Source organism: Salvelinus namaycush, chromosome 8, assembly GCF_016432855.1.
Source record: "Salvelinus namaycush isolate Seneca chromosome 8, SaNama_1.0, whole genome shotgun sequence".
NCBI lineage: Eukaryota > Metazoa > Chordata > Actinopteri > Salmoniformes > Salmonidae > Salvelinus > Salvelinus namaycush.
In genome coordinates this window covers 27,455,249-27,482,678 of record NC_052314.1, presented here as the reverse complement: position 1 = coordinate 27,482,678, position 27,430 = coordinate 27,455,249, and the positions used below count along the sequence as shown (strand labels likewise).

The following is a 27,430-nucleotide window of genomic DNA, read 5'->3' as shown; positions in this document are numbered from 1 at the left end:
GATAGAGAGAACACGGAGGTAAGGGACAAACACTACTCTCTCCTTCTGATATCCCCACCAACACACTCGGCTGTTTTTGCACGACAGAGAAAGAATAGAAGAGCTTTATACATTTCAGTTGACTACATTCAGTTGTACAACTGACTAGGTATCCCCCTTTCCCTTTCCTTTCCCCCCCCCCTCGGTCACGTATGTGTGCATACACTGTACATGTCATGCGCACACATGCACTCACACATCATCACACTGAACTCTGCTGCTCCCAGCTGCTCTCTGTTATAACGAGCACAGAGTGTCTATTGTTCTGCTGTTGCTATGGCAGCGCTGTTGGTCTCTCAGGTGACTGGGGCTGAATGTGTGGCAGCAGCACAGGTGCATTGTGGAGGAGTTCTGACTGACTACGAAGGCATCTGTGGAGGAGGCTGTAACAATGGGCCTTACCCTTGCTTTCCTGTGTGTGCGCATGTCACTGGATTACATACCGTTCTGTAACTTTACTGCGGTTTGGCCTGATACCAGTTCAGTATGTCCCCTGCTCTCTCCTAAATGATAACTCAGGATGGTAACACAGAGACACATTTTACAGTACATACCAAGAGGAGGGTCGGCCCCACAGTGTCAGTAGCTCTGGGTCTATAAACACACAGCTGGTCCAGGGTCTTCCACCACCACCACACTGCCTGCCCTGCTCTGCTCTGTTTATAGAATCAGCTGGGAAGTACATGTTTGGAATAGATTCCAGATGGGGCTGGTGGAACACTGTGTACCCAAGGCAATAAATCCCACATAGTTTGTTTGGAACATACACCTCTCTGCCTCGTCGTTCCATTCTCTCCGTACTATCACTTCCCATCTTTTTTCTTCCCCTCTTCCTCTCTTCCCTCTCTCTCTCTCTCTCTATATAAGTGTACTGTTCATCCATTTACTGGCATCAGGCTGATGTTTTCTGAGCCCCCCCATAAGTAGGCTAAAACTTGGCTGCCAGAGAGAGGACTAGACAATGATCTTGCTCATGACTGGAAAACAGTCTGTCTGCCTCTGAGCTAGTCTGAGTGGAGTGGAATGGGTGACCTATGAGAGAGACTCTTAACTAGTCGATCCGTCTGAACAACGGTCCTCTGTGAGAAGGGTACAGGACATATCAAAACCATATGGAGATCAGACACAGGGAAAAACACACATACTATCCCTTTGGAATTTCCTGTGGTTAAGGAGAGAGACCAACCTGCTGTATTCCACTGTAATACAGAAGAACTGTCACGACTTCCGCCGAAGTCGGTTCCTCTCCTTGTTCGGGCGGCGGTCGGCGTCGCCAGTCTTCTAGCCATCATCGATCCACTTTTCATTTTACATTTGTTTTGTCTTGTCTTCTCACACACAACATTACATGTTGTGTATTTAACCCTCTGTTCCCCCCATGTCTTTGTGCGGAATTGTTTATTGTAAGTGCATGTGCACGTTTCCTCTGGTGCGCGACGGGTTTTGTACCCATTTGTTTGTGGTTGTGGTTACCGGTGGTTTTATGAATAAAACTGCTCCGTTGATTACCAAGATTTGCTCTCCTGCGATTGACTTCATTGCCGCCAGTTACGCACTCCCTTACAAGAACACTATTGAACACCAGGCAGACAGAGGCACTATTGACATTCCAGCCACAACATATCAAACAAGATGCATTGCTATTACTGTAACCAATACATCCCATCAATTACCAGAAACGCACACCAGCTTTCAAAGGAAAATAAGTTGTTTCCCTTGTTCACATTAAACAAAACCCAACCACTGTTAAAGAGTTTCCGCTCCATAATACTGTCTCAGTGAAGAGGCCGGTGCCAAGGATAAACAGTCTGCACTGCATCACTGTTTCTAATGAATTTCTCATAAGGGGGGTGGGGAGGTTATGTCTCAACTTTTAGGAAATTATACATAACTCAGCTCCTTTTTATGTCTGTAGCAGCCCACAACAGGAAAGTCCTCACCGAAAGTCTCAGCTGACTGAAACCCTTTAAAGACCTGGAGGATGTGTGTGTGTGTGTTGTGCATGCTTGCAATATGTGCGTGCTTGCTTCCTTCTGTGCGCGTGCATGTGTGTATCTGTGACCCAAACATGTGGGCCTGCCTGTCCCAGTAATGAGCAGACAAAAAAGGTCCAGCAGCGGGTATAACAGTCCTGTCAAATGGCAGAGCCACATCTGAGACAGATTAAAGCCCTGAAAACAAAGGCAGAAAACAGCTGTAATAACATTATGGGTTTTCAGGACGATTATTGTTGGTATAGCAGAGTGAAAATGAATTTCGACTGATCTTTTGTGGATAATTATGTTCTTTTTTCTAAGCAGGCAGCCAGACATGTGTAAAGGACACAGTCTACTGCCCTTTGAGAGGCATTTTACAGCCTTTCTGAGATTAAACTATTCAACACATTTCTCTACGGGCTATTCCAAAGATGTCATTCCATTATGCGCTATGCAATTTCATTTATTTGACTAACCTTTCAGTCAGTAGTGACTGGAAATAGTAATAACTGTAATAACCATGTCAATAAAGCTTTCAAACACTCTATCAATGTATTGAGTGTCAGGGAAATCAAAACATTTGTGATGCTAAGATTCAAAGTCCATTAAGAGTGACTTGACTAAAATCTGTCCAAATGAAAAAGAACCAGTCAAGTCCCCTGATTGAAAAAGTAGCTATGGAATTTAGCAGCCTGTTTTAACATTGGACAATAAAAACAGCTAAACTGTTGTGAGAACATTCTGTTCAGACACAGTGGGGTTAAGAGAACCCAGCAGCTATCCATTCTTAATTGTTCCCCTAATTCATAAATAAACCTTGGTACGTACAAGAACCTATCAATCAACATGTTCTCAAATAAACCCCTGGAACATTCCAGAGCTCAGGCCAACAATGAGGCTTGACGACTTCATCTAATCTTGGTCATTCCCAGCTCCTCATACCACACAAACTGACAGCACACAATGGTGTTGTGTCATTCAATTATTTTCTATTATTTTCAATTTTTTCCCCCAGATTTCTCTTGAAGTCTGTTATTTATCAAATAAAATTAAATCAAGCTTTATTTACACAGCACATTTCAGACATGGAAAGCAACACAATGTGCTTTACAGGAAAAAACAAATGAATAAAAACTTAAATATTTACTAAACCAAAAGGATAAAAAAACTAAAGAATAACAATAAAAACTGAATGATTAAAAAGTACCCTAAGGAAAAGCAAAACTCAAAAGGTGTTTTAAGATCTCTTTTAATGTCCACAGTTTCGGCCCATCTCAGGTTCTCTGGCAGGCTATTCCAGAGGCTGGGCGCATAATAACAAAAGGCTGCCTCTCCATGCCTCTTGGTCCTAGGCTTTGGGATAGTTAAAAGGCCAGTGCCAGAGGACCTGAGGGACCTACTGGGTACATAACTTAAAAGCATGTCTGACATTTGTTCTTAGCTGTTCTTGTTCCTTATTTTTGTTCACATGTAAATGGTATGGAGATAATTGCTGTCAGTGTTGTGAAAGCCCAGAAAAAGCCCATGTTAAAGAAGAGAGACCTAGGGGCCTGGGGCCCTGTGGAGCCTCAGAGAGAACAGTCACTCCTTCCCTCCTCTTTATTATTGACATATAATTGGTGTTTAGGGTGCATGCTAAAGACCCATTACCCTTCCTCCCTCCGAAGATACAGATACTGTGCCACAAGGCATGGCTGTCCTGTGAGAGAGGAAGATACTGAATATTTTCTTTTTCAGTCAGTCTTCAAAGTGAAACTAGGTGAGATCATATCCACCCTGCGTCAAACACTAGTTTTTCTAATTAGGCCGTCCCTCTATGACAGGCCATCCCTCTATGACCCTACTCTGCCAGTGCTGTTCAGTGTAACTTTGATAATCTTCCATGATTCTATGTGTAGCCTGTTCACATCCTTCCCCAAAATGCATGCGTTTACACAGGCAGCCCATGTCTGATCTTTTGACCAATTATTGGCAAAAGAACTGATCTGATTAGTCAAAAGACCAATTTCTGGAAATGATCAGAATTGAGCTGCCTGTGTAAACGCAGCCTTAGTGTCATGTAGTTTTCTACGCAATTAAGGGGTTTTCGCAATACCGCTCATAAGTGAAAATGACTTAATTGGTAATGAATGGACTGAGGTCATGGGATAATGAAAGTGCCACACATCTCAATGGAGCTCAGATTTTTATTTTTAACTAGGCAAGTCAGTTAAGAACAAATTCCTATTTACAATGACGGCCTCCGAGGAACAATGGGTTAACTGCCTTGTTCAGGGGCAGAACGACAGATTTTTACCTTGTCAGCTCGGGGATTCAATCCAGCAACCATTCGGTTACTGGCACAAAACTCTAACCACTAGCCTACCTACCGCCCCAGATAGGGAGAGGATATTAGATCTTCGTATCAGGTGATTAGACAGGCCTGATTAAGTGTAAAGCCTCAGCCTCTGTGTTGTAATGCACCAGAAATAATCACTGAAGTCACAACAGATATTTCAAGTGTACAGTACAGTATGTGACAGATAGCATTTTGTTGTGCAGTGCTTGAGAGGACCTGGGCAATCACAGTGGGTGAAGCTCTTGTCTGTGTTGACAATAAACAGCAGTGGACTGTCAGCCTTTGAAGGGTGATTGTTGTGTCCACACTGATTTCACCACTAGGCGAGGCTGGTCCTGTTCAAATACCTTTGCAATGCATCCTTTACTTCCCTACAACGTTATCACTGATCTTAAATAGGCAAAGGAACAATCTACCCTTTCACTTCATACATGATTACACGAGAAGAAGGAAAGAGTGATGCATTAAATAGTATTCATCCTCTAGTCTAGTTAGTGGTTTTCAGTATGACTGATAACTGGCTCCGTAAAGCAGTCACATGCGCCGAATACAACAGGTGTAGAAATGCTTACTTACGAGCCCCTAACCGACAGTGCAGTTTCAAAAAAATAAGGATAAGAATAAGAGATAAAACTAATAAGTCATTAAAGAGCAGCACTAAAAAATAATAATATATACAGGGGGGTGCCGGTACAGAGTCAATGTGTGGGGGCACCGGTTAGTTGAGGTAGTATGTACATGTAGGTAGAGTTATTAAAGTGACTATGCATAGATGACAACAGAGAGTGGCAGTGGTGTGGAGAGGGGAGGGGGGGGCAATGCAAATAGTCTGGGTAGCCATTTGACTAGATGTTCAGGAGTCTTATGGCTTGGGGGTAAAAACAGTTGAGAAGCCTTTTTGTCCTAGACTTGGCACTCCGGTACCACTTGCCGTGTGGTAGCAAAGAGAACAGTCTATGCCTAGGGTGGCTGGAGTCTTTGACTATTTTTAGGGCCTTCCTCTGTCACCGCCTGGTATAGAGGTCCTGGATGGCAGAAGGCTTGGCCCCAGTGATGTACTGGGCTGTTCGCACAACCCTCTGTAGTGCCTTGCGGTCAGAGGCCGAGCAGTTGCCATACCAGGCTGTAGAACCTTTTGAGGATCTGAGGACCCATGCCAAATCTTTTCAGTCTCCTGAGGGGGAATAGGTTTTGTCGTGCCCGCTTCACGACTGTCTTGGTGTGCTTGGACCACGTTAGTTTGTTGGTGATGTGGACACCAAGGAACTTGAAGCTCTCAACCTGCTCCACTGCAGCCCTGTCGATGAGAATGGGGGCGTGCTCGGTCCTCTTTTTCCTGTAGTCCACAATCATCTCCTTTGTCTTGATCACGAGGAGCCGTGAAAGCTGTTAGAACACATCTTGAACTTTTAAACACCCCACAGGAGCCTGTCAAAGTTTAGTTTCCCCTTCCATCATCTGCAAACTTGTCCTGTCAAACCCGTCCAAACATGAGGACTGAGACATAAAGCACTGAAAAAAGGCATAAAACAGCCGACTGGCCTTCATTAACAGCCTTTCTGTTAATCTGGCATACTGTTACTGGTCAGGCTTGATGCCAGTTACCACCATGGCTGCACAATCCCAGGTCTTCTCTCTCCAAACAAGAGACACACATCAGGGACCATTATGGGGTTTCAGGAGGAAACAGGGGTTGCTATCATAAATAAGGAGGGAGGTTGAACAAGGAACCTGTCTGGTGTCGATAGTCTTTTCAAATCTTTCACTTGTCCATTATGAAGACATCAGGGCACCTGTTCTTGAAAGATATCGATCATCAATGGTTGTTTCCTAGATCTGTTACGATTGTCATGGTGCAGACAGTAGTGCACATCCTTCACAGACATTTTAGGTGTGTCGGCGGCCCTTCAGAGATGTGTGTTCCTCTCAACAGGTCCAGAGCCAGGGGTGGAGCCCCTGACCCAGGTTGAAGATATGGTTGCTCTGTCCCACGGAAATGGCCTTGTGACACAGACAGCCATGAGTAAGCAAAGCTTAGAGGGAGTGGGAGTCAGTCTCTAGTCGTGGCCATTACTCGCCTCAAGAGGTCTTTCACACAACCACTGGCACACGCCCTCTTCATATGACATACTGTATGTACAGTTGAAGTCGGAAGTTTACATACACTTAGGTTGGAGTCATTAAAACTTGTTTTTCAACCACTCCACAAGTTTCTTGTTAACAAACTATAGTTTTGGCAAGTCAGATAGGATCTACTTTGTGCATGACACAAGTAATTTTTCCAACAATTGTTTACAGACAGATAATTTCACTTATAATTCATTGTATCACAATTCCAGTGGGTCAGAACTTTACATAAACTAAGTTGACTGTGCCTTTAAACAGCTTGGAAAATTCCAGAAAATTATGTCATGGCTTTACAAGCTTCTGATAGGTTAATTGACATCATTTGAGTCAATTGTAGGTGTAACTGTGGATGTATTCAAGGCCTACCTTCAAACTCAGTGCTTCTTTGCTTGACATCATGGGAAAATCAAAAGAAATCAGCCAAGACCTCAGAAAAAATATCGTAGACCTTCACAAGTCTGGTTCATCCTTGGGATCAATTTCCAAATGCCTGAAGGTACAACATTCATCTGTACAAACAATAGTACACAAGTATAAACACCATGGGACCACGCAGCCGCCATACCGCTCAGGAAGGAGACGCATTCTGTCTCTTAGATATTAATGTACTTTGGTGCAAAAAGTGCAAATCAATCCCAGAACAACAGCAAAGGGCCTTGTGAAGATGCTGGAGGAAACAGGTACAAAAGTATCTATATCCACAGTAAAACGAGTCCTATATCGACATAACCTGAAAGGCTGCTCAGCAAGGAAGAAGCCACTGCTCCAAAACCACCATAAAAAAGCCAGACTACGGTTTGCAACTGCACATAGGGACAAAGATCATACTTTTCGGAGAAATGTCCTCTGGTCTGATGAAACAAAAATAGAACTGCTTGGCCATAATGACCATTGTTATGTTTGGAGGAAAAAGGGGGATGCTTGCAAGCCGAAGAACACCATCCCAACCGTGAAGCACGGGTTTGGCAGCATTATGTTGTGGGGGTGCTTTGCTGCAGGAGGGACTGGTGCACTTCACAAAATAGATGGCACCATGAGGAAAGAAAATGATGTGGATATTTTGAAGCAACATCTCAAGACATCAGTCAGGAAGTTAAAGCTTGGTTGCAAATGGGTCTTCCAAATGGACATTGACCCCAAGCATACTTCCAAAGGTGTGGCAAAATGGCTTAAGGACAACAAAGTCAAGGTATTGGAGTGGCCATCACAAATTCTGACCTCAATACTATAGAACATTTGTAGGAAGAACTGAAAAAGCACGTGCGAGCAAGGAGGCCTACAAACCTGACTCAGTTACACCAGCTCTGTCAGGAGGAATGGGCCAAATTTCACCCAACTTATTGTGGGAATTTTGTAGAAGGCTACCTGGAACGTTTGACCCAAGTTAAACAATTTAAAGGCAATGCTGACAAATACTAATTGAGTGTATGTAAACTTCTGACCCACTGGGAATGTGATGAAAGAAATAAAAGCTGAAATAAATCATTGTCTCGACTATTATTCTGACAATTCACATTCTTAAAATAAAGTGGTGATCCTAACTGACCTAAAACAGGGAGTTTTTACTAGGATTAAATGTCAGGAATTGTGAAAAACTGAGATTAAATGTATTTGGCTAAGGTGTATGTAAACTTCCGACTTCAATTGAACATCTGTGAGTAGAGACAGAAAGCTGTTAGAACACATCTTGAACTTTTAAACACCCCTAATGAAGATGTCCAGCTGCATGGCAGAGATCCAGGTGTGTTTCTCCTGACAGGATCCACAGAGGAAGTGGCTTCACTACAGGTTTATGAGAGAACTGCTCCACCCCCGTGTTCATCACTTAGAGAATTCATTTTTTACAACCAAATCTCTCTTTTTTTTTTTATGTAAATGGCATGTTATAAAAGGGTCCAGAAACTTTTTTTTGTTATTTAATTTGTTTTTGAAAAACGCACCTCAACTTCATCCACAACATTATATTCCATTTTGTGCGACTCGAGCTGTTTCCCCTATCCAGCTGTTCCATTCTCCACATAGCCTGCTACTAGAATGGACAGAGAGTTATCGCTCGAGTCTGTAAGGACCGACACTGGAGATGAGAAGCAGGTACAGGGAGTTGACATTTAATACAGAACAGACAGGTAACAAAACAGGAACAGCGTCAGCACACAGATAAACAAGGACATATGACAATTAATGCTGCAGTAGGGAATGGAGCGGGGAACCAGACAGATATAGGGCAGGTAATGACAGAAGTGATTGAGTCCAGGCGAGTCCAATAGTCGCTGATGCGCGTGACAGGGAAGGCAGGTGTGCGTACTGATGGTGGCAGGGGTGCGTAATGCTGGAAAGCGGGAGCAGGTGTGACAGTACCCCCTGGCGAGCCGGCTGAGGCATAGGAGCCTGAAGATCCCGCTGCGGCGTGAGATCCCGATGATCCGGCTGAGGCGTAGCAGCCCGAGGAGCCTTCTGGGCATAAAAATCTGACAATCCGGCTGAAGCCCGAAGTGGGATGGGCGCCTTCCGAGCCAACTGGGGCAAGAACCTCTCGAGCCAGCTAGGGCGTGACAGCCTCATGAGCTGGCACCCCTGGTTCCATCAACCGGAATGCCAGCACTCCTCGATGCTTCATTAGATGGCTGCAGCATTCTGTAAGGACCGACGCTGGAGATGAGAAGCAAGTACGGGGAGTTGACATTTAATACAGAACAGACAGGTAACAAAACAGGAACTGCGTCAGCACACAGATAAACATGAACATATGACAATTAATGCTGCAGCAGGGAATGGAGCGGGGAACCAGACAGATATAGAGAAGGTAATGACAGAGGTGATTGAGTCCAGGTGAGTCCAATAATCGCTGATGCGCATGACAGGGAAAGGCAGGTGGGTGTACTGATGGTGGCAGGAGTGCGTAATGCTGGGGAGCCTGGCACCTTCACACGCCAGGGAGGGAGAGCGGGAGCAGGCGTGACAGAGTCGCAACAAAAGTCAATGGTACCTATATTAGCATTTTCCAAACCATGTCCAAATTCTCTATAAGTAACTTAATTGAGTTACACAATCGATTTTGAGATACTTTGGGATATTAATAGTGAAATGTACAATGTAATTTTGTTTTGTTTAATTAAAATAAGATACCTCGAGCTTTTAAGAGTCAACTGCTCAAAAATGTCTAAATAAAATGTATAAAATATATTTTAACACACTAATCTTCAAGAGGCATTTTGCCACATAGAGGGCAAAATGTCCCCTTTCTAGCAGCTTTTTTGTTTAAAAACATTTTCCTTAAAGCTGGAATCCTTAATTCGTGAAACTGCCACGTCCGTTTGCGATATTACAACAACAAAGAAGTTACTGCAAACAACAAACCGATTTTTTTCTCCTCGGATATCTTAGTACGGTAGAATATGTAATCTTTTTACAAACTTGGGCGACGCTCCTCGCTTTTACTTTGTCAACAAAACAAAAACCATAACAAAGTCCGTGGGTCGGACAGTGGCACTGTTGCCCCTACAGGGGATTCTATCTTTGTGGGTGTGGGTGCGTTTTCACCAAACGTACCCTACTGTCTATTGAATGGGCTGGTTTTGATGGCAAAGGACGATGGCAACATTTGCTATGCAAATATGTCTATAAATTAAGTTTCAAACCAATATAACGCGAGCAGCATGACACTTGAGTATCACCATACGTCTGCAAATTGGTGTGAAATGTGATGTGATTATTCGATGTATGTAAATTATGATCAGTGACAATCCACTAGTACTACTAGCCAAATTCACCACAACTCCCAAAATCCATTGCATCATTCAAACCCTGATCCGAGGCTCTGATTAGTCTGTCTGTTCTGTCAATCAAACATCAGAGCGCTGATTCGACAAAAATGCGGTAGCTTTTTGTGGTGGGCGGGATGTACATTTCCTTACATAGCTTGTTGTCCGTTGCTATCAACCTGCCGCAACTTCATGTGTGTTTAGTCACTCATGCATATGTCATTTTGAGATAAATTATACGTTAGCAGTCTGCGACAATTAAGTAATCAAAGCGTTAAAATTAAGCTGCATTTTTCTTTTTTTTCGTGTTAACTGCATGCGGGTTGGTCTCTAGTCGAGACAGTCATTGCCCGTTTTTTACCCCTGTGGTTGCGGTCTGGCCTTAGCCGCGGCTGCGAATCAGCTTAATCTTTTCTCAATATCGTCCTGCATTGAAACATGTTTATTTTATAAATATGACGGTGAGAGGGACCCTGTAAACTAAATGACTGTCAGAAATATCGCCTCCATTTGTAATATGGTAAGTAGCCATAGCGCCTTCGAGTGTCTGCTGCAGTCACCGTTGGCCACCTTGTCTGTGTAATGATGATGAGAGAGGTTCATGGTCGAATTGCTCCTGGGAGCTCGAGCTGATCGGCTGTAGTATCAAGCCACCAGTCCTTGTTTGACAGGGATGCATGGGGTGGTCCATCATTTCGGAAGGGTAGCTTGATCTTGAATGATGAGCATGAGCCCTACATGTTTAGCTACTCTAGCCAAATAAACACATGCAATGTCAATTGGCGACGTCAGGAAAATTGGTATCAGACAGCAACGTTGTCACACAAAGCTTGCTGTGCACACTTTACAAACACCTCTTAGTACGGTGAGTGACGTCGTTTGACACCTTTTGACAGGTTGATTTCTAGTGTCAGGCTCGTGTAAATTTAAAGATTTCTAAGCTTAACTTGGAAATGAAGAACGGGAATATGACATCCTCTCATATGTCCATAAAACTATGCCAATCTATATTTAAAGGACCCATGTGCTGTGTGAAAGTGGTTTTCAGGTCAGCTTCCTCAAGTACATGTTTAGTGACAGTCAGAGAGTATCCTGTCTCATGACATGGTTCCATCCCCACTGCTGCACCTGTATACACCTGTGTGCACCTGCTGCAGAGCCAAGGCAGTGTAATAAGCTGTTAGTGGTGGGAGACTTCATGAAATTTCAATTATTCTATGATTGCAATGCTATTTATTATTTTAAATGTTTTGGGTTCATTGTCTCACATGGAGGTGATGACTTGCCAAGGGCATTACTGATGGGCATGATGAGCATCTGACTGACTCAACGTGTAGAGGAGGTCCTTCGGTGTAACATTTTACATTGCAGTGTCCTTATGACTGTGTAATTACTACACACAGGAATAAGTACACTAGGCTAATGTAGTGTTACCTTTCTTTACCAGAACAGTGTTTAGGCTACTGAATCCTGCTGTTGATAAGGATTCAAAAGTTCAGGAAGATGTCAAGTTTGGAAGTACAAAAATGTTATGTGACACAGCATTTGATTGGTGTTGAATGGGACTGTTATCATCATCTGGTCTTTGTTTACTTTCCTTTGTGCCGTTGTTCGTAAGCTTTGATGGGACATTATTGTTTAGATGAGACAAGAAAGTGTACGTTGTCTAGTTTGATTAAACACTTCATGTGTCTTTGGCACACGAGCGCAGGCTCAGCGGTGTGTGCATGCGTCTGTATGAGAAATTCAACATTGAGAACTCTGTCAAAACGGAAATCAGAGACAACAAAACAATGTGTTCTGCTTTGAATGAGAGAAAATTACCGCAATTTGAAGACTTAAGCAACGCTAGCAGAAGTCTCTATGTTCTCTCAACAAAGACATGGCTTCATCTGGAAGCTCTCTGAGCTCTGGTTAGTCAATGGGCTCTGTCAGGAGATAAGTGCCCTGTCACTACATTACGGAATGTTAAATGCTCTTGAATATTTACATTGTGATACTTATCCCCCTGAGGGAAGAGGTTGGTAGTGAGTTTGTCAGATGATGAAACCAAAGGATTCCTGATTTCCAGTAGCATGAATAAGCAGGGTTTGGGATGGGAAACAGCAAGCTACATGAAAGCTATAATAGGCTGGAGTGGACTGCCAGTCATTGTCAGAAAAAATCCAGGCATTCACATATATCTGAAGCAAAGGTTAGACTTATGTGAGACAGAGACATGTGCAGCATGTGACCTCTCTATAAAGAGGCTTTGGTCCGTCAGTTCCCTGTGATATACTGTACTTACCTAGATGACTATTAGACCAGAGAGCTCTTGACCAGATTCACTAGCTGCAGTAATCTTGTGCCTATGAACCAGAGTGATAGTGTTAGCACTGAGGCGGTGTGCCCTAGTAGGAAGTCCAATGTGTGCAGCTCACCCGGCACTAACATAAAAAACATGAGCATGTCTACCTCTGCTAAGCTTCCCAGGAAAGCAATAAAAACAAATCAAGTGTTCCAGAAAAGTTGTAAAAATAGCCCACGTTAACATATGCAGCTTAAGAAACAGGGTTCATGAAATCAATAATTTGCAAGTACCAGATGACATTCATATTCTGACAATCTCTGAAACTCACTTAGATAATATATTTGTTGATACAGTGGTAGCAATACATGGTTATAAGATCTACAGAAAAGACAGAAATACCAAAGGTGGAGGTGTGGCCGTTTAAATTCAGAAACACATTCTTGTAAAGCTTAGAGAGGATCTCATGTTAAATACTGTTGAAGTAATATGACTACAGGTTCATCTGCCTCACCTAAAGCCCGTTCTGGTGGGAAGCTGCTATAGACCACCAAGTGCTAACAGTCAGTATCAGGATAACGTGTGAAATGCTTGATAATGTTTGTGATATCAACAGAGAGGTATATTTTTGGGGTGATTTAAATATTGACTGGCTTTCATCAAACTGCCCACTCAAGAGAAAGCTTCATACTGTAACTAGTGCCTGCAACCTGGTTCAGGTTATCAGTCAATCTACCAGGGTAGTTACAAACAGCACAGGAATGAAATCATCATGTATTGATCACATCTTTACTAATGCTGCAGAATTTTGCTTTAAAGCAGTATCTAAATTCATCAGATGTAGTGATCACAATAGCTAGGAAAACCAAAGTGCCAAAGGCTGGGCCTAATATAGTTTATAAGAGGTCATACAATAAGGTTTGTAGTGATTCCTATGTTGTTGATGTAAAGAATATTTGTTGGTCCGTGGTGTGAAATGACAAGCATTCAGATGCTGCACTTGACACATTTATGAAATTGCTTATCCCAGTAACTAATAAGCATGCACCCATTTAGAAAATGACTGTAAAATGGTTAAATCCCTGTGGATTGATGAGGAATAGATCATTTGTATGGTTGAGAGGGATGATTCAAAAGGAATGGCAAATAAGTCTGGTTGCACAACCGATTGGCAAACGTACTGCAAATTGAGAAATTGTGACTAAACTGAATGAAAAGAAGAAGAAGCTACACTATGAAACAAAGATAAATGACATAAAGAATGATTGTAAAAAGCTTTGGAGCACCTTTAAATGAAATTTTGGGCAAAATGGCAAACTCAACACCATCATTCATTGAGTCAGATGGCTCATTCATCACAAAGCCCACTGATATTGCCAACTACTTTAATTACATTTTTCATTGGCAAGATAAGCAAACTTAAGCATGACAGCAACAAACGCTGACACTACACATCCAAGTATATCTGACCAAGTTATGGAAGACAAGCCTTGTAATTTTGTGAGTGTGGAAGAGGTTAAATAATTATTGTTGTCTATCAAAAATGATAAACCACTGGGGTCTGACAACTTGGATGGAAAATTACTGAGGATAATAGTGTCCTATTTGCTATATCTTCAATTTAAGCCTACTAGAAAGTGTGTGCCCTCAGGCCTGGAGGGGAGCAAAAGTCATTCTGCTGCCTAAGAATAGTAAAGCCCCCTTTACTGGCTCAAATAGCTGACCAATCAGCCTGTTATGAACCCTTAGTAAACTTTAGGGGAAAATTGTGTTTGACCAGATACAATGCTATTTTACAGTAAACAAATTGAGAACAGACTTTCAGCATGCTTATAGGGAAGGACATTCAACAAGCACAGCACTTACAGAAATTACTGATTATTGGCTGAGAGAAATTGATGATAAAAAAGATTGAGGGGGCTGTTTCGTTAGACTTCAGTTCGGCTTTTGACATTATCGATCATACTGCTGCTGGAAAAACATTAGGTGTTATGGCTTTACTATATTGTGGATAAAAACTTACCTGTCTAACAGAAAACAGAGTGTGTTCTTTAATGGAAGCCTCCAACATAATCCAGGTAGAATCAAGAATTCCCCAGGGCAGCTGTCTAGGCCCCTTACTTTAAAAAATCTTTAATGACATGCCACTGGATTTGAGTAAAGCCAGTGTGTCTATGTATGCGGATGACTCAATACTATACACGTCAGCTACTACAGCGACTGAAATGACTGCAACACTTAACAAAGAGCTGCAGTTAGTTTCACAATATATATATTTCTAAAAGTTAAAGCATTTTATTTGGGACAAATCATTCACTAAACCCTAAACCTCAACTAAATATTGTAAGAAATAATGTGGAAATTGAGCAAGATGAGGTGACTAAACTGCTTGGAGTAACCCTGGATTGTAAACTGTCATGGTCAAAACATATTTATACAACAGTAGCTAAGATGGGGAGAAGTCTGTCCATAATAAAGCGCTGCTCTGCCTTCTTAACAGCACTATCAACAGGGCAGGTGCTACAGGCCCTAGTTTTGTCACACCTGGACTACTGTTCAGTTGTGTGGTCAGGTGCCACAAAGAGGGGCTTAGGAAAGTTGCAATTGGCTCAGAACAGGGCAACAAGGCTGGCCCTTGGATGTACACAGAGAGCTAACATTAATAATATGCATGTCAATCTCTCCTGGCTGAAAGTGGAGGAGAGATTGACTTCATAACTACGTGTATTTGTGAGAGGTGTTGAATGCACCGAGCTGTCTGTTTGTACTACTGGCACACAGCTCGGACACCCATGCATACCCCACAAGACATGCCACCAGAGGCCTCTTCACAGTCCCCAAGTTCAGAACAGACTATGGGAGGTGCACAGTACTACATAGAGCCATGACTACATGGAACTCTATTCCACATCAAGTAGCTCATGCAAGCAGTACAAGTAGATTTAAAAAACAATGATAAAAATACACCTTATGGTACAGCGGGGACTGTGAAGCAACAATCATAGGCATAGATAGACACATCCATACATACACGATAACATACACACTATACACACACACCTACTGTAGACATGGATTTTGTGTTGTAGATATGTGGTAGTAGAGTAGGGGCCTGAGAGTGTTGTGAAATCTGTTGGGAATGTATTGTAATGTTTTTAAAATTGTATAACTACCTTAATTTTGCCCGACCCCAGGAAGAGTAGCTGCTGCATTTGGCAGCAGCTAATGGGGATCCATAGTAACATAGTAAGTAACACAGAACTGAAGAAGATAGAACAGACATGTGTGAGTAAGGCACTCCAGATGATGTGTCGCCTATTCCATGCATAATAAGGATGTTTAGACAGTGCACATTTGAGCTCATGTTCTCTCTCTCTGGTCTCCCTCAGGGCACCAATGCCTCTGCTCTGGAGAAAGACATTGGTCCGGAGCAGTTCCCAATCAACGAACACTACTTTGGATTGGTCAACGTAAGTGTCATTCACTCTGTCCACTAGGTCACTACTGAGTCATGTTTTCCATCGGACAGGTGCTTGGTGTTGACACTTCATGAGAAACAGGTTGTTGTGTTTGTTGACTTGTCAGTAATGCTACCATTGTTTGTGAATGATGTCTTTACACAGTTTTGATGTCTATGACTGTCCCAGTTTCCCTGCTATTCTATTTCTGTTGGCTAAACAAAACAAATCTTTGAGGGCCTTATGTTACCCAACTACTCTGTTAGCCAACCCTTCAGATGGCTTCTTTTTAATGACTGGAATGTAAATTAAATGTTGAGCGGTTCACCGGTGGATTGTATGCATAAAAAACATTTAATTAAATAAAACTTCAGATGGAGATTGATGATTCTCAAAGCAGAGTTTAGCTAGCCTGGTTGCCGTCTCTGTTCAGCCATTACATTCCACTCCTTGCCACTCCTGTCATTTGCAAAAGAGACTGGCCTTTCTGCAATCTTCAAATATGAACATTCTATCATTAATGAGCTCGAGGAGATTAGAGGATTTGATCCTGATTTGATAACCCTCACATCTTTCATCCAATCACAATGTTTATGCAAATTAGACTGATAGAACATTTTCCTAATTCATTCATACATTTGATTGGAAGCATTCTAACATTGGGCATTCTGACGTAATACATTTAATTGTAAACATAAACATTGCACGTGGGGAGAACAGAGGACTCCTGTTTATTGCATTTTTACCAGAAGCCAATATGATCACAATATACCAGAGAAGCTCTTGCCATTCAAAGTTCCCCACCAGTTCATTGTGAACACTGAAGCCTGAAATGAACTGAAATAAAAGATCCCAGAAATGTTCCATACGCACAACAAGTTTATTTAGCTCAAATTTTGTGCATAAATTTGGTTATATCCCTGTTTGTGAGCATTTCTCCTTTGCCAAGATAATCCATCTTCCTGGCAGGTGTGGCATATCAAGAAGCTGATTAAACAGCATGATTACTACACAGGTTCACCTTGTGCTGGGGACAATAAAAGGTCACTCTAAAATTTGCAGTTTTGTCACACAACACAATGTCACAGATGTCTCAAGTTTTGAGGGAGTGTGCAATAGGCATGCTGATTGCAGGAATGTCCACCACAGCTGTTGCCATATAAGTAAATGTTAATTTGTCTACCATGAGCCACCTCCAACGTCGTTTTAGAGAATTTGGCAGTACGTCCACCCGGCCTCACAACCGCAGACCATGTGTATGGGGTCGTGTGGGCGAGCGGTTTGCTGATGTCAACGTTGTGAGCAGAGTGCCCCATGTTGGCGGTGGGTTTATGGTATGGGCAGGCATACGCTACGGACAACGAAAACAATTGTTTCATCGATGGCAATTTGAATACACCAAAATACCGTGACGAGATCATGAGACCCATTTTTGTAAGGCATATGTGAGCAACAGATGCATATCTGTATTCCCAGTCATGTGAAATCCATAGGGCCTAATCAATTTATTGAAATTGACTGATTTCCTCATTAACTGTAAAATCAATGAAACTGTTGAATATTGCTTTTATATTTTTGTTGTATATATGTGTATATATTGCTACTTCTGGGTAACACATTGGGCAAGGCTACTGGTTCAAGAGCTATAAGAGGCATACAGAGAGGATGGAAGAGAGAGATGCCAGTGGAGATGCATGAATTGCGCAAGAAGGGAACAATGAGTGACAGAGATGTGTAAGTCAGTTCATTCATAGGCTGGGCTATTAATCCACCACTTGTATGCTAGCCTGTATATTAGGCCTAGCTTACTAGAATGAATTTACAGTGGGGCAAAAAAGCATTTAGTCAGCCACCAATTGTGCAAGTTCTCCCACTTAAAAAGATGAGAGAGGCCTGTAATTTTCATCATAGGTACACTTCAACTATGACAGACAAAATGAGGGGAAAAAATCCAGAAAATCACATTGTAGGATTTTTAATGAATTTATTAGCAAATTATGGTGGAAAATAAGTATTTGGTCACCTACAAACAAGCAAGATTTCTGGCTCTCACAGACCTGTAACTTCTTCTTTAAGAGGCTCCTCTGTCCTCCACTCGTTACCTGTATTAATGGCACCTGTTTGAACTTGTTATCAGTATAAAAGACACCTGTCCACAACCTCAAACAGTCACACTCCAAACTCCACTATGGCCAAGACCAAAGAGCTGTCAAAGGACACCAGAAACAAAATTGTAGACCTGCACCAGGCTGGGAAGACTGAATCTGCAATAGGTAAGCAGCTTGGTTTGAAGAAATCAACTGTGGGAGCAATTATTAGGAAATGGAAGACATACAAGACCACTGATAATCTCCCTCGATCTGGGGCTCCACGCAAGATCTCACCCCGTGGGGTCAAAATGATCACAAGAACGGTGAGCAAAAATCCCAGAACCACACGGGGGGACCTAGTGAATGACCTGCAGAGAGCTGGGACCAAAGTAACAAAGCCTACCATCAGTAACACACTACGCCGCCAGGGACTCAAATCCTGCAGTGCCAGACGTGTCCCCCTGCTTAAGCCAGTACATGTCCAGGCCCGTCTGAAGTTTGCTAGAGAGCATTTGGATGATCCAGAAGAAGATTGGGAGAATGTCATATGGTCAGATGAAACGAAAATATAACTTTTTGGTAAAAACTCAACTCGTCGTGTTTGGAGGACAAAGAATGCTGAGTTGCATCCAAAGAACACCATACCTACTGTGAAGCATGGGGGTGGAAACATCATGCTTTGGGGCTGTTTTTCTGCAAAGGGACCAGGACGACTGATCCGTGTAAAGGAAAGAATGAATAGGGCCATGTATCGTGAGATTTTGAGTGAAAACCTCCTTCCATCAGCAAGGGCATTGAAGATGAAACGTGGCTGGGTCTTTCAGCATGACAATGATCCCAAACACACCGCCCGGGCAACGAAGGAGTGGCTTCGTAAGAAGCATTTCAAGGTCCTGGAGTGGCCTAGCCAGTCTCCAGATCTCAACCCCATAGAAAATCTTTGGAGGGAGTTGAAAGTCCGTGTTGCCCAGCAACAGCCCCAAAACATCACTGCTCTAGAGGAGATCTGCATGGAGGAATGGGCCAAAATACCAGCAACAGTGTGTGAAAACCTTGTGAAGACTTACAGAAAACATTTGACCTCTGTCATTGCCAACAAAGGGTATATAACAAAGTATTGAGATAAACTTTTGTTTTTGACCAAATACTTATTTTCCACCATAATTTGCAAATAAATTAATAAAAAATCCTACAATGTGATTTTCTGGATTTTTTTTCCTCATTTTGTCTGTCATAGTTGAAGTGTACTTATGATGAAAATTACAGGCCTCTCTCATCTTTTTAAGTGGGAGAACTTGCACAATTGGTGGCTGACTAAATACTTTTTTGCCCCACTCTAGGTGATCACCACGTGTGCTATGCAAGCAGAGACAAAACAATAAAAAAGATGAAGAACAAGCTATAAAGGAAAAATACTGGAGTTTTTATAATGTTGTGATATTGTCATAACGATACCATATATCAACAAAAATCATATCCTGATATGTAACTGTATTGATCTCGAACCCCCCCGTCTATGTCCGTTCAAAAAGTTTCCTAAAGTAACCTGTCTGGATAATATTTTTCGTATCATTATTTCTCTCTCTCATTACGGAGTCCTATATAGCCACTTTTAACAACATCATCTTGCATTGACACTGTCTTCTCACAAGGGAATGACCGTAGCAGGTGATAATAGTATTGTTTGTTTTTCTTAAAATCCTCATTCTATATTGCACCAAATTTGCACGCACCCCATGTACCATAACGTTGTCATGGAAAATATTAATGTTTCCAACTACCAATCAGCAACTGCGCCGTAAATCTGGCTGCATATTGAACGCTAAGATTGCCCGAAAGACCAGTCTCTGGCAAATGACAGGAGTGGAATGTTAGCTAAAAAAGACTGGTACGAAGACTAGTTTGGCTACATTAAGTTACAATTCATACATTTATCTGATGGCAGCTGTGCAGTCTGGCTCTCACATCCCTTTTTAGATGTGAGAACACTCATCTCACCTTGCACCAAGTCTCTGTTGGAGGTGACGGTCATGAATCTTCTCTCCGTGTTTTCAATGTTATGTTTTTTGGTCCTCAGTGATAAAAATCTCACCCTCTCTTTTTCTATTTGTCCCTGCCGGGTTGGCCCCCTCAGTTTGGCAACACGTGTTACTGTAACTCGGTGCTTCAGGCCCTGTACTTCTGCCGGCCCTTCCGGGAGAACGTACTGGCCTACAAGGCCCAGCAGAAGAAGAAGGAGAACCTGCTCACGTGTCTGGCAGACCTCTTCCACAGCATCGCCACCCAGAAGAAAAAGGTGGGAGTCATCCCGCCCAAGAAGTTCATCTCACGCCTGCGCAAGGAGAATGGTGAGAGAGACTACACCAAACCCAAATACAATCACTGTCTGTCTGGGAGAGGGCTGAGGCTGGGGACAAATACACTAGAGGACCATGGTGTAATACCCTCATAGCTACCATTTTGTATAGGTTGTCATATGAATGTTGTTGGTTGACAAACTGACTGTGTGTTGATTGGTTTCAGACCAGCGTTTAGAGGTTTCAGACTGCTGAGACCAGTTATCTTGAATCAACCGTATTCAGGAATGATACAGTAGGCATGTTTTGAGCTGGGGATTGAGATAGGGCTAGAGGGGAAGTGGAAGTGCTTTTGTCAGGTGATTGTCACTGTGGGGTGAAGGGCAGGTGCATGTTGTGGTGGCGGTGTGGACATTCAGACCATGACCTGGAATAGAAGCAGGATGTTGTTTTCTGACTCCAGGCAGCTCTCTCTATGAATGAACATCTATGTGTGGACTAGGGCCTGGTCAGCTGCTTTCTCTCACACTCTCTCTCCTGCTCTCCAATTTCACTTTTCGCACATATCGGATTTGTGTATGCATGCATGTGCGTTGACCTGCCTTGATTCACCTTGATCAGGACTGTTGACTGACCTTTTTGATCACCTTTCTACACAGTTTCCCTAAAAGCCCCTGTCCTCTGTGTCTCCCCCTACAGACCTGTTTGACAACTACATGCAGCAGGACGCCCATGAGTTCCTCAACTACCTGCTGAACACAGTGGCAGACATCCTGCAGGAGGAGAAGAAGCAGGAGAAGCAGAACGGCCGCCTCAAGAACAACGGCACGGCCGTCACCACGGAGACGGAGCCCGAGAACAAGCCCACGGAGCCCACCTGGGTGCATGACATCTTCCAGGGAACTTTGACCAATGAGACGCGCTGCCTCAACTGTGAGACGGTGAGTCAGAGCTGGTAGACCCTATATAGTGATTTCTGGGGTAGTGGGTTTTATGGAGCCTCGCAAGCCGCCTGATCTCATGAGCTTACATCCGTGCAGCAAACCATTCATGTAATCTCGCGAGATCAGGCAGCTTGCGAGGCAAGGTTTTATGTTCTCTGGCAGTGATTGAAATGGGTAGTCCTAATTCAACCAAGTTATGTAGGACATAAACGCTTATGTAGGAATACTTTATTGATTGGAAATGTGTCTCTTGTTTATTTTTAACTCAACCCCCTTCCTCAGCAGTGTTGGTAATGCTTTGCCAATCGACTACCAGGGCATGGCTAAGTGACTATCTCCCACAGAGGGATTAGCTCTGTCTGTAATAGTAAGCTCTCAGCTCTGACGGATATCCTCCAGCCCCCACAGGCTGTGGCATCGGCCTACCACTCTGCCACTCTCTCCTTCTGTATCTGCGACGCAGGAGGCATTGATGCTCAGAGAGGAAGAGCAGAGGGAGGGAGGGAGGGAGGTAGAGAATGGCCTTGAACAACCCTCTTCACCACGCTACAGGCACTGTGCTTCTCAATGACACATACTATCAATACATCAAATAGGCCCGCTCTCTCATCTTGTGTGCCAGTGTGTGGTCAGGTCACAGAGCAGGAGCAGCATCAGTGCCTTTCAGCACCTGAAGAGGCAAGTACACCGACTCACCTCATCTGTGTGTTTCTCCTTCTCTCTCTCTCTCTCTCTCTCTCCTCTCTCCTCTCTCCTCTCTCCTCTCTCCTCTCTCCTCTCTCCTCTCTCTCTCGGACAGGTGAGCAGCAAAGATGAGGACTTCCTGGATCTGTCTGTGGACGTAGAGCAGAATACATCAATAACACACTGTCTTAGGTAATATTGACCTGGTACCTTTCTGTACCATAACTACTCCCTGTATCAAGCTTTCTGACACAGTCCCCTCTGTGTGTGGTGTTTTCCCCAGGGACTTCAGTAACACAGAGACCTTGTGCAGTGAATACAAATACTACTGTGAGGCATGCTGCAGCAAGCAGGAGGCCCAGAAACGGTCAGTACACAACACGTTGCCACTCAGATTGGGTGTGTATGACTGCGGTATCTGTCTGTCTATGTACAGTACCAGTCAAAAGTTTGGACACACCTACTCATTCAAGGGTTTTTATTGATTTTTACATTGTAGAATAGTAGTGAAGATGTCATGAAATAACACATATGGAATCATGTAGAAACCAAAAAAGTGTTTAATAAAATCAAAATATTTTTCAAAGTAGCCATCCTTTGCCTTGGCTATCTTCTGTATACCACCCCTACCTTGTCACAGCACAACTGATTGGCTCAAACGCATTAAGAAGGAAAGAAATTCCACAAATGAACTTTTAACAAGGCAAAACTGTTAATTGAAATGCATTCCAGGTGACTACCTCATGAAGCTGGTTGAGAGAATGCCAAGAGTGTGCAAAGTTGTCATCTAGGCAAAAGGGTGGCTGCTTTGACACTTAACACTTTGTTGGTTAATACAAGATTCCATATGTGTTATTTCATAGTTTTGATGTCTTCACTATTATTCTACAATGTAGAAAATAGTCAGAATAAAGAAAAACCCTGGAATGAGTAGGTGTGTCCAAACTTTTGACTGGTACTGTATTTCTGTGTGTTTTTACTCTTTGTCAGATTCTTGTCTGTGTCTGTATATAACTCCTGTGTGTCCCTGTAGGATGCGGGTTAAGAAGTTGCCTATGATCCTGGCCCTGCACCTGAAACGGTTTAAGTACATGGAGCAGCTGCACCGATACACCAAGCTGTCGTATCGCGTCGTCTTCCCTCTGGAGCTCCGCCTCTTCAACACCTCTGGAGACGCTACCAACCTCGATCGCATGTATGACCTGGTCGCTGTGGTCGTCCACTGTGGCAGGTAGGGGGCACAAATACATACACACACGTTTATTCTATACCGAACAAGAATATAAACGCTACATGCAGCAATTTCAAAGATTTTACGGAGTTACAGTTCATAGAAGGAAATCGGTCAATTTTAAATAAATAAATTAAACCCTGATCTATGGATTTCACATGACTGGGCAGGGGCGCCAGCCAATCCGAATGAGTTTTTCCCCACAAAAGGGCATTATTACAGACAGAAATACTCCTCAGCACCCCCACTTCCCGCAAGTGAAGAAGCCGGATGTGGAGGTCCTGGGCTGGCGTGGTTACACGTGGTTTGCGGTTGTGAGGCCAGTTGAATGTACTGCCAAATTCTCTAAAACAACGTTGGAGGCAGCTTAGGGTTGAGAAATGAACATTCAATTCTCTGGCAAATCAATTTCTGCTCAAAATTTGAGAGAAATAAGCTTTTTGTTCGTATGGAACATTTCTGGGATCTTTTATTTCAGCTCATGAAAAATGGGACCAACACTTCACACTTTACGTTCATATTTTTGTTCAGTATACGTTCAGCACCTTTGGACACACATTCTTATGCAAACACACTTACTCGTATCCAAACAAACTTGTACCTTGTACTTTGCAGAGACTTTGTCATATCACCGCTTTCCCCTTCTTTCTTCCTCAGTGGACCCAACAGAGGACACTACATCACCATAGTGAAGAGTCACGGCTTCTGGCTGCTGTTTGATGATGATATCGTGGAGGTGTGTGTCACAGTCATGCTCTTCTGTAATACTGTTCTTTTTAGTTGGCCAGCACACCTGTTTTATATGTCTCATACAGCATGTTTCATCATTTGGTTGTGTCCCTCTCTGGTTTGTTCAGAAAATCGATGCCCAGGCCATCGAGGAGTTCTATGGGCTGACGTCGGACATCTCAAAGAACTCTGAGTCTGGATACATCCTCTTCTACCAGTCCAGGGAGTAAATGGATTAAACACCCAGCCAACCAGAGACCGATAGAGAGAACGATGGGAACTTTGACCCTGACCCCGGAACCCTGTCTGAGATGTGTGCCAACACCATTCCCTATCCCACGGCCTGCCCTGGGTCTGCCTGCAGTTCATTTCCCGTAACCCCCTTCCTTCCCTGCCTGCACTCAGCATGCTGGGAGGACTCTGCCAACTGCGTTTTGCCCTTCAGCCACACGCAAAAAAAAAAACAGTCACAGCAACAAGAACGAGGGGGGAAAGGAAGATACAACAGGCTGGTGTGTGATGCCTGTTTGCCTCCACATGGGGCCAGCTCTTGAGGTCTGGAGTCCCAGCACGGGTCACTCTCCCTGGGTCTGCCTGGCATACAGAGCTGGCTGGACTGGTACAGATACAGACTACTGTTGGAAAGAAGATTGTATCCTTTATATATCTGTATAGTATGTCTATTTTCACGTAATGTCACACTCTCATAAGTCCTTTTAGTAGGGTTATCCTGTGACCTTATATTTGTCCTGCCCATAGAAGTCTTCTACCTGGGGTGTGGCTAGAGCTGGGATGGAAGTTCAAGTGAAAGATATAAACTAGGTGAGAGAGGGTCTATGCATATGGTGTAGCTGAAATGCATATTTCAGTGTTCACAGTTTAAGCTGGTGTGGATTAGAGTTGACTTGAGTTGTGACCAAGCCAAACCTATTCATTGCGGTGCTGAGAAAATGTAGTCCTACAGAAGACGAGGCTGCATGTACAAACTACAGCTCTACTAGTCTCTAGAATAGTCTGGTTTAGTTCATGCCCAGTTCATTCTCTGTCTAGTCCTTGTTGTGTAAAACGCTATTTATTGCTCTTATTTTATTCATGTTGGGGAGTTGTAATGTTGAGTGTGCTGGTAGGCGGAGGATATTGTGTGTCAGACTCCATCTTGTCTTGTGTATGTGACGTCTCCCCCTTACAGAGTCCTGTAGGTAATACATACAGAGCTCTCTCTGGGGTTTGAACTTTCACAACGTCTTTCTTTTTTAGCGAAAGTTTGAAGTACGTGGACAGCTGAGCTCTGTCAAAACAACCACATGAGGTAAGACGGAGGGATCAAAATCCACAGTTGCAACTGGCAAGGCGTCCTTGAACTGTACTGTTTTTCACAGTGAGATTGGTGCAATAGGAGGAGGTGAAATGAGCTGATAAGATGTTGACTTCCCTGTTGAAGCGAATATAGATATTAAAGGTGGAACTCCTTTGCTAGGTGCAATATGGGGCTGCGGTTCACACACTGCAAACGTTGGTCTGATGTTACTTAGAACCTTTTAGTTCTTCTGCAGTGACACCATAGTCTGAATATTGATATTGGTCATTCCTATGTTGAAGTCTTTACATGTGTTCTATCACTGTTTTGTTTTGCCTCGTTGTCCCTTCCATTGTTAGGCACTTGACTTGGAACCAATGGTCTTTACTCAGAAGCCGTGCCTGGCAAATTCTTATATTAAGTTGGGTTTAGTGTAAAGGTGACCAGTGGTCTATATAGACTGATGATTTACCATCCCATGGTTAGGGCCACGTACTGTAGAGTAGAACTATATCAAAGGCCATATAGAGGTATTTGAAGAATCAGTGCTGCTCAGACTGTCCTATGGCACTCTAATTCACTGTAATACTGAAAGAATAATGACCCAAGTGCATCTCGCTTTAAAGAGATGCTCCGGAACTTTGGCGACTGATAAGTATTCTTTCAACCTCCCGCTTTGGGCTAGATGTGTCAGTGTAGTTTATACATGCAGAATTACTATTTTACCTAAATTAGCCACAAAATCCCTAGTTTGAAAGCGACTATTTCTGGAATTTGTGCTGCGCCATTTTCCTACAGCCCCCTAGCAATTCGAGTTCTGGCCAATGAGCTTCAGACCCTCGCCATTTGAGTAAAATCTGCACATATGTGATGTAGTACAGCATTTTCACGGAACACTTTTGTCTCGTGAGAGCTACTTTCAGAACTACTGGATAAAAAGTATACAAATGTACCGGAGAATCTCTTTAAATTAGAAGTAGAGATGATTTGGGTTATGTGTGAGGTTGAGTGTGCCTCCTTTTTTATGTGAGGTAGCATGTAATGTGTGAGAGTGTGTTGAGGCATCTAGATGGTTAATTGACTATTTCCTTCTGTTTAGTATAACTGAGTAAAGTCAATGATGAATATGTGCCAATCTGGAGTCACTAATGACCTTGCAAAACTGGACAGGAACTCTTACAGAACACTATTTTCTCTGCTAAGATACAAGTGTACATACATTATGTAGGAAATATATTTTTTAAAACCTAGAAGCTTAAACACTAAGAGAAAGAGGAGTTAACTAGAAAATAAAAACAAACCCTGTAAAGAAATATGGAGCTGCTTTACAATCAGTCAATCACATAATCAATTCATCACACAATAGTTAAACAATCGAGGAATGTCACAATCAGTCACATTGGGGTTCAAGAGAACTAGCCAGAGCTGTGTAAGGCATTTTAAACGTTATGATGGGAAGAGATACTGTGTGCTAATCTTCCAATTACTGTTCTGCACACACCCTCGCTCAGATGCTGTCTTATTGCACTCCTAACGTGGTCTCAACAGTCTAGAAATGTGAAGTGTTCTACCTATGGGACTCTGGTGCAGTGCCTAGAGATGAATACGTACTGTACTAGCATGTCTATGTTGGTAAGAGGAGAAGTTGAAGGGAGATCCAGGCACTAGCTAACTCTCAATTCCAATGAGTTGTTTGTAAACTGAAAGTGCACTTTACTAGTGATGAGCTTAAATGCTTTAATGAGAGCCACAGTCTGAGTACTTTTTGGATTTCCTTGTCCTCTGTTCAATAAAAGGACTGTATCAACTAAGGCACTGGGATTTGTGAAGAATTAATTTGTCATGTTCTTTGGATTTTCAAAGATTTCTTAACCCTCTCACCATCGATTCGTTCTCCTCTTGTCCTCTTCACCCCCAGGCCAGTCCTTCACATCCCCACAATCGTTTTCCTTTACCCGTTAGTTACACACACAGTTCATTCCTGTGTTGTCAACCTGGTCACTTCCTCTGTCACATCATGTTTACCAGGCAGTGCGCACGTGTTGCTGTGGTGACAGCCAGCCACAGGAACACAGCATCACAGAACACAATGTACAACAGCCTGTGAGGGGAGACTCCAACAGAGAATGTTCCAGAACTATTAGACATCTTGCTTTCTCCTTCCTTCATCTA

At 43.0% G+C, this 27,430-nt stretch overlaps 1 protein-coding gene across 1 annotated transcript; it reads left to right on the top strand.

Annotated features, from left to right (window-relative positions):
• The first annotated feature begins 10,422 nt into the window (after window positions 1–10,422).
• Window positions 10,423–27,030, top strand: usp46 (ubiquitin specific peptidase 46). The gene is made up of 9 exons (XM_038998747.1): window positions 10,423–10,761; window positions 15,918–15,998; window positions 20,211–20,424; window positions 21,073–21,314; window positions 22,117–22,193; window positions 22,285–22,368; window positions 23,035–23,232; window positions 23,890–23,968; window positions 24,090–27,030. The coding sequence occupies exons 1-9, from the start codon at window positions 10,726–10,728 to the stop codon at window positions 24,189–24,191; spliced, it is 1,113 nt and encodes a 370-aa protein (XP_038854675.1). The 5' UTR covers window positions 10,423–10,725; the 3' UTR covers window positions 24,192–27,030.
• The last annotated feature ends 400 nt before the right edge of the window (window positions 27,031–27,430 follow it).

Excerpts from the sequence above, each read along its gene's own strand:
- usp46 (XM_038998747.1), top strand. The coding sequence starts at position 10,726 with ATGACTGTCAGAAATATCGCCTCCATTTGTAATATG. Across the intron at positions 22,194-22,284 it reads TCAATAACACACTGTCTTAG|GGACTTCAGTAACACAGAGA; the intron begins GTAATATTGACC and ends TGTTTTCCCCAG. Across the intron at positions 23,969-24,089 it reads TTGATGATGATATCGTGGAG|AAAATCGATGCCCAGGCCAT; the intron begins GTGTGTGTCACA and ends TGGTTTGTTCAG.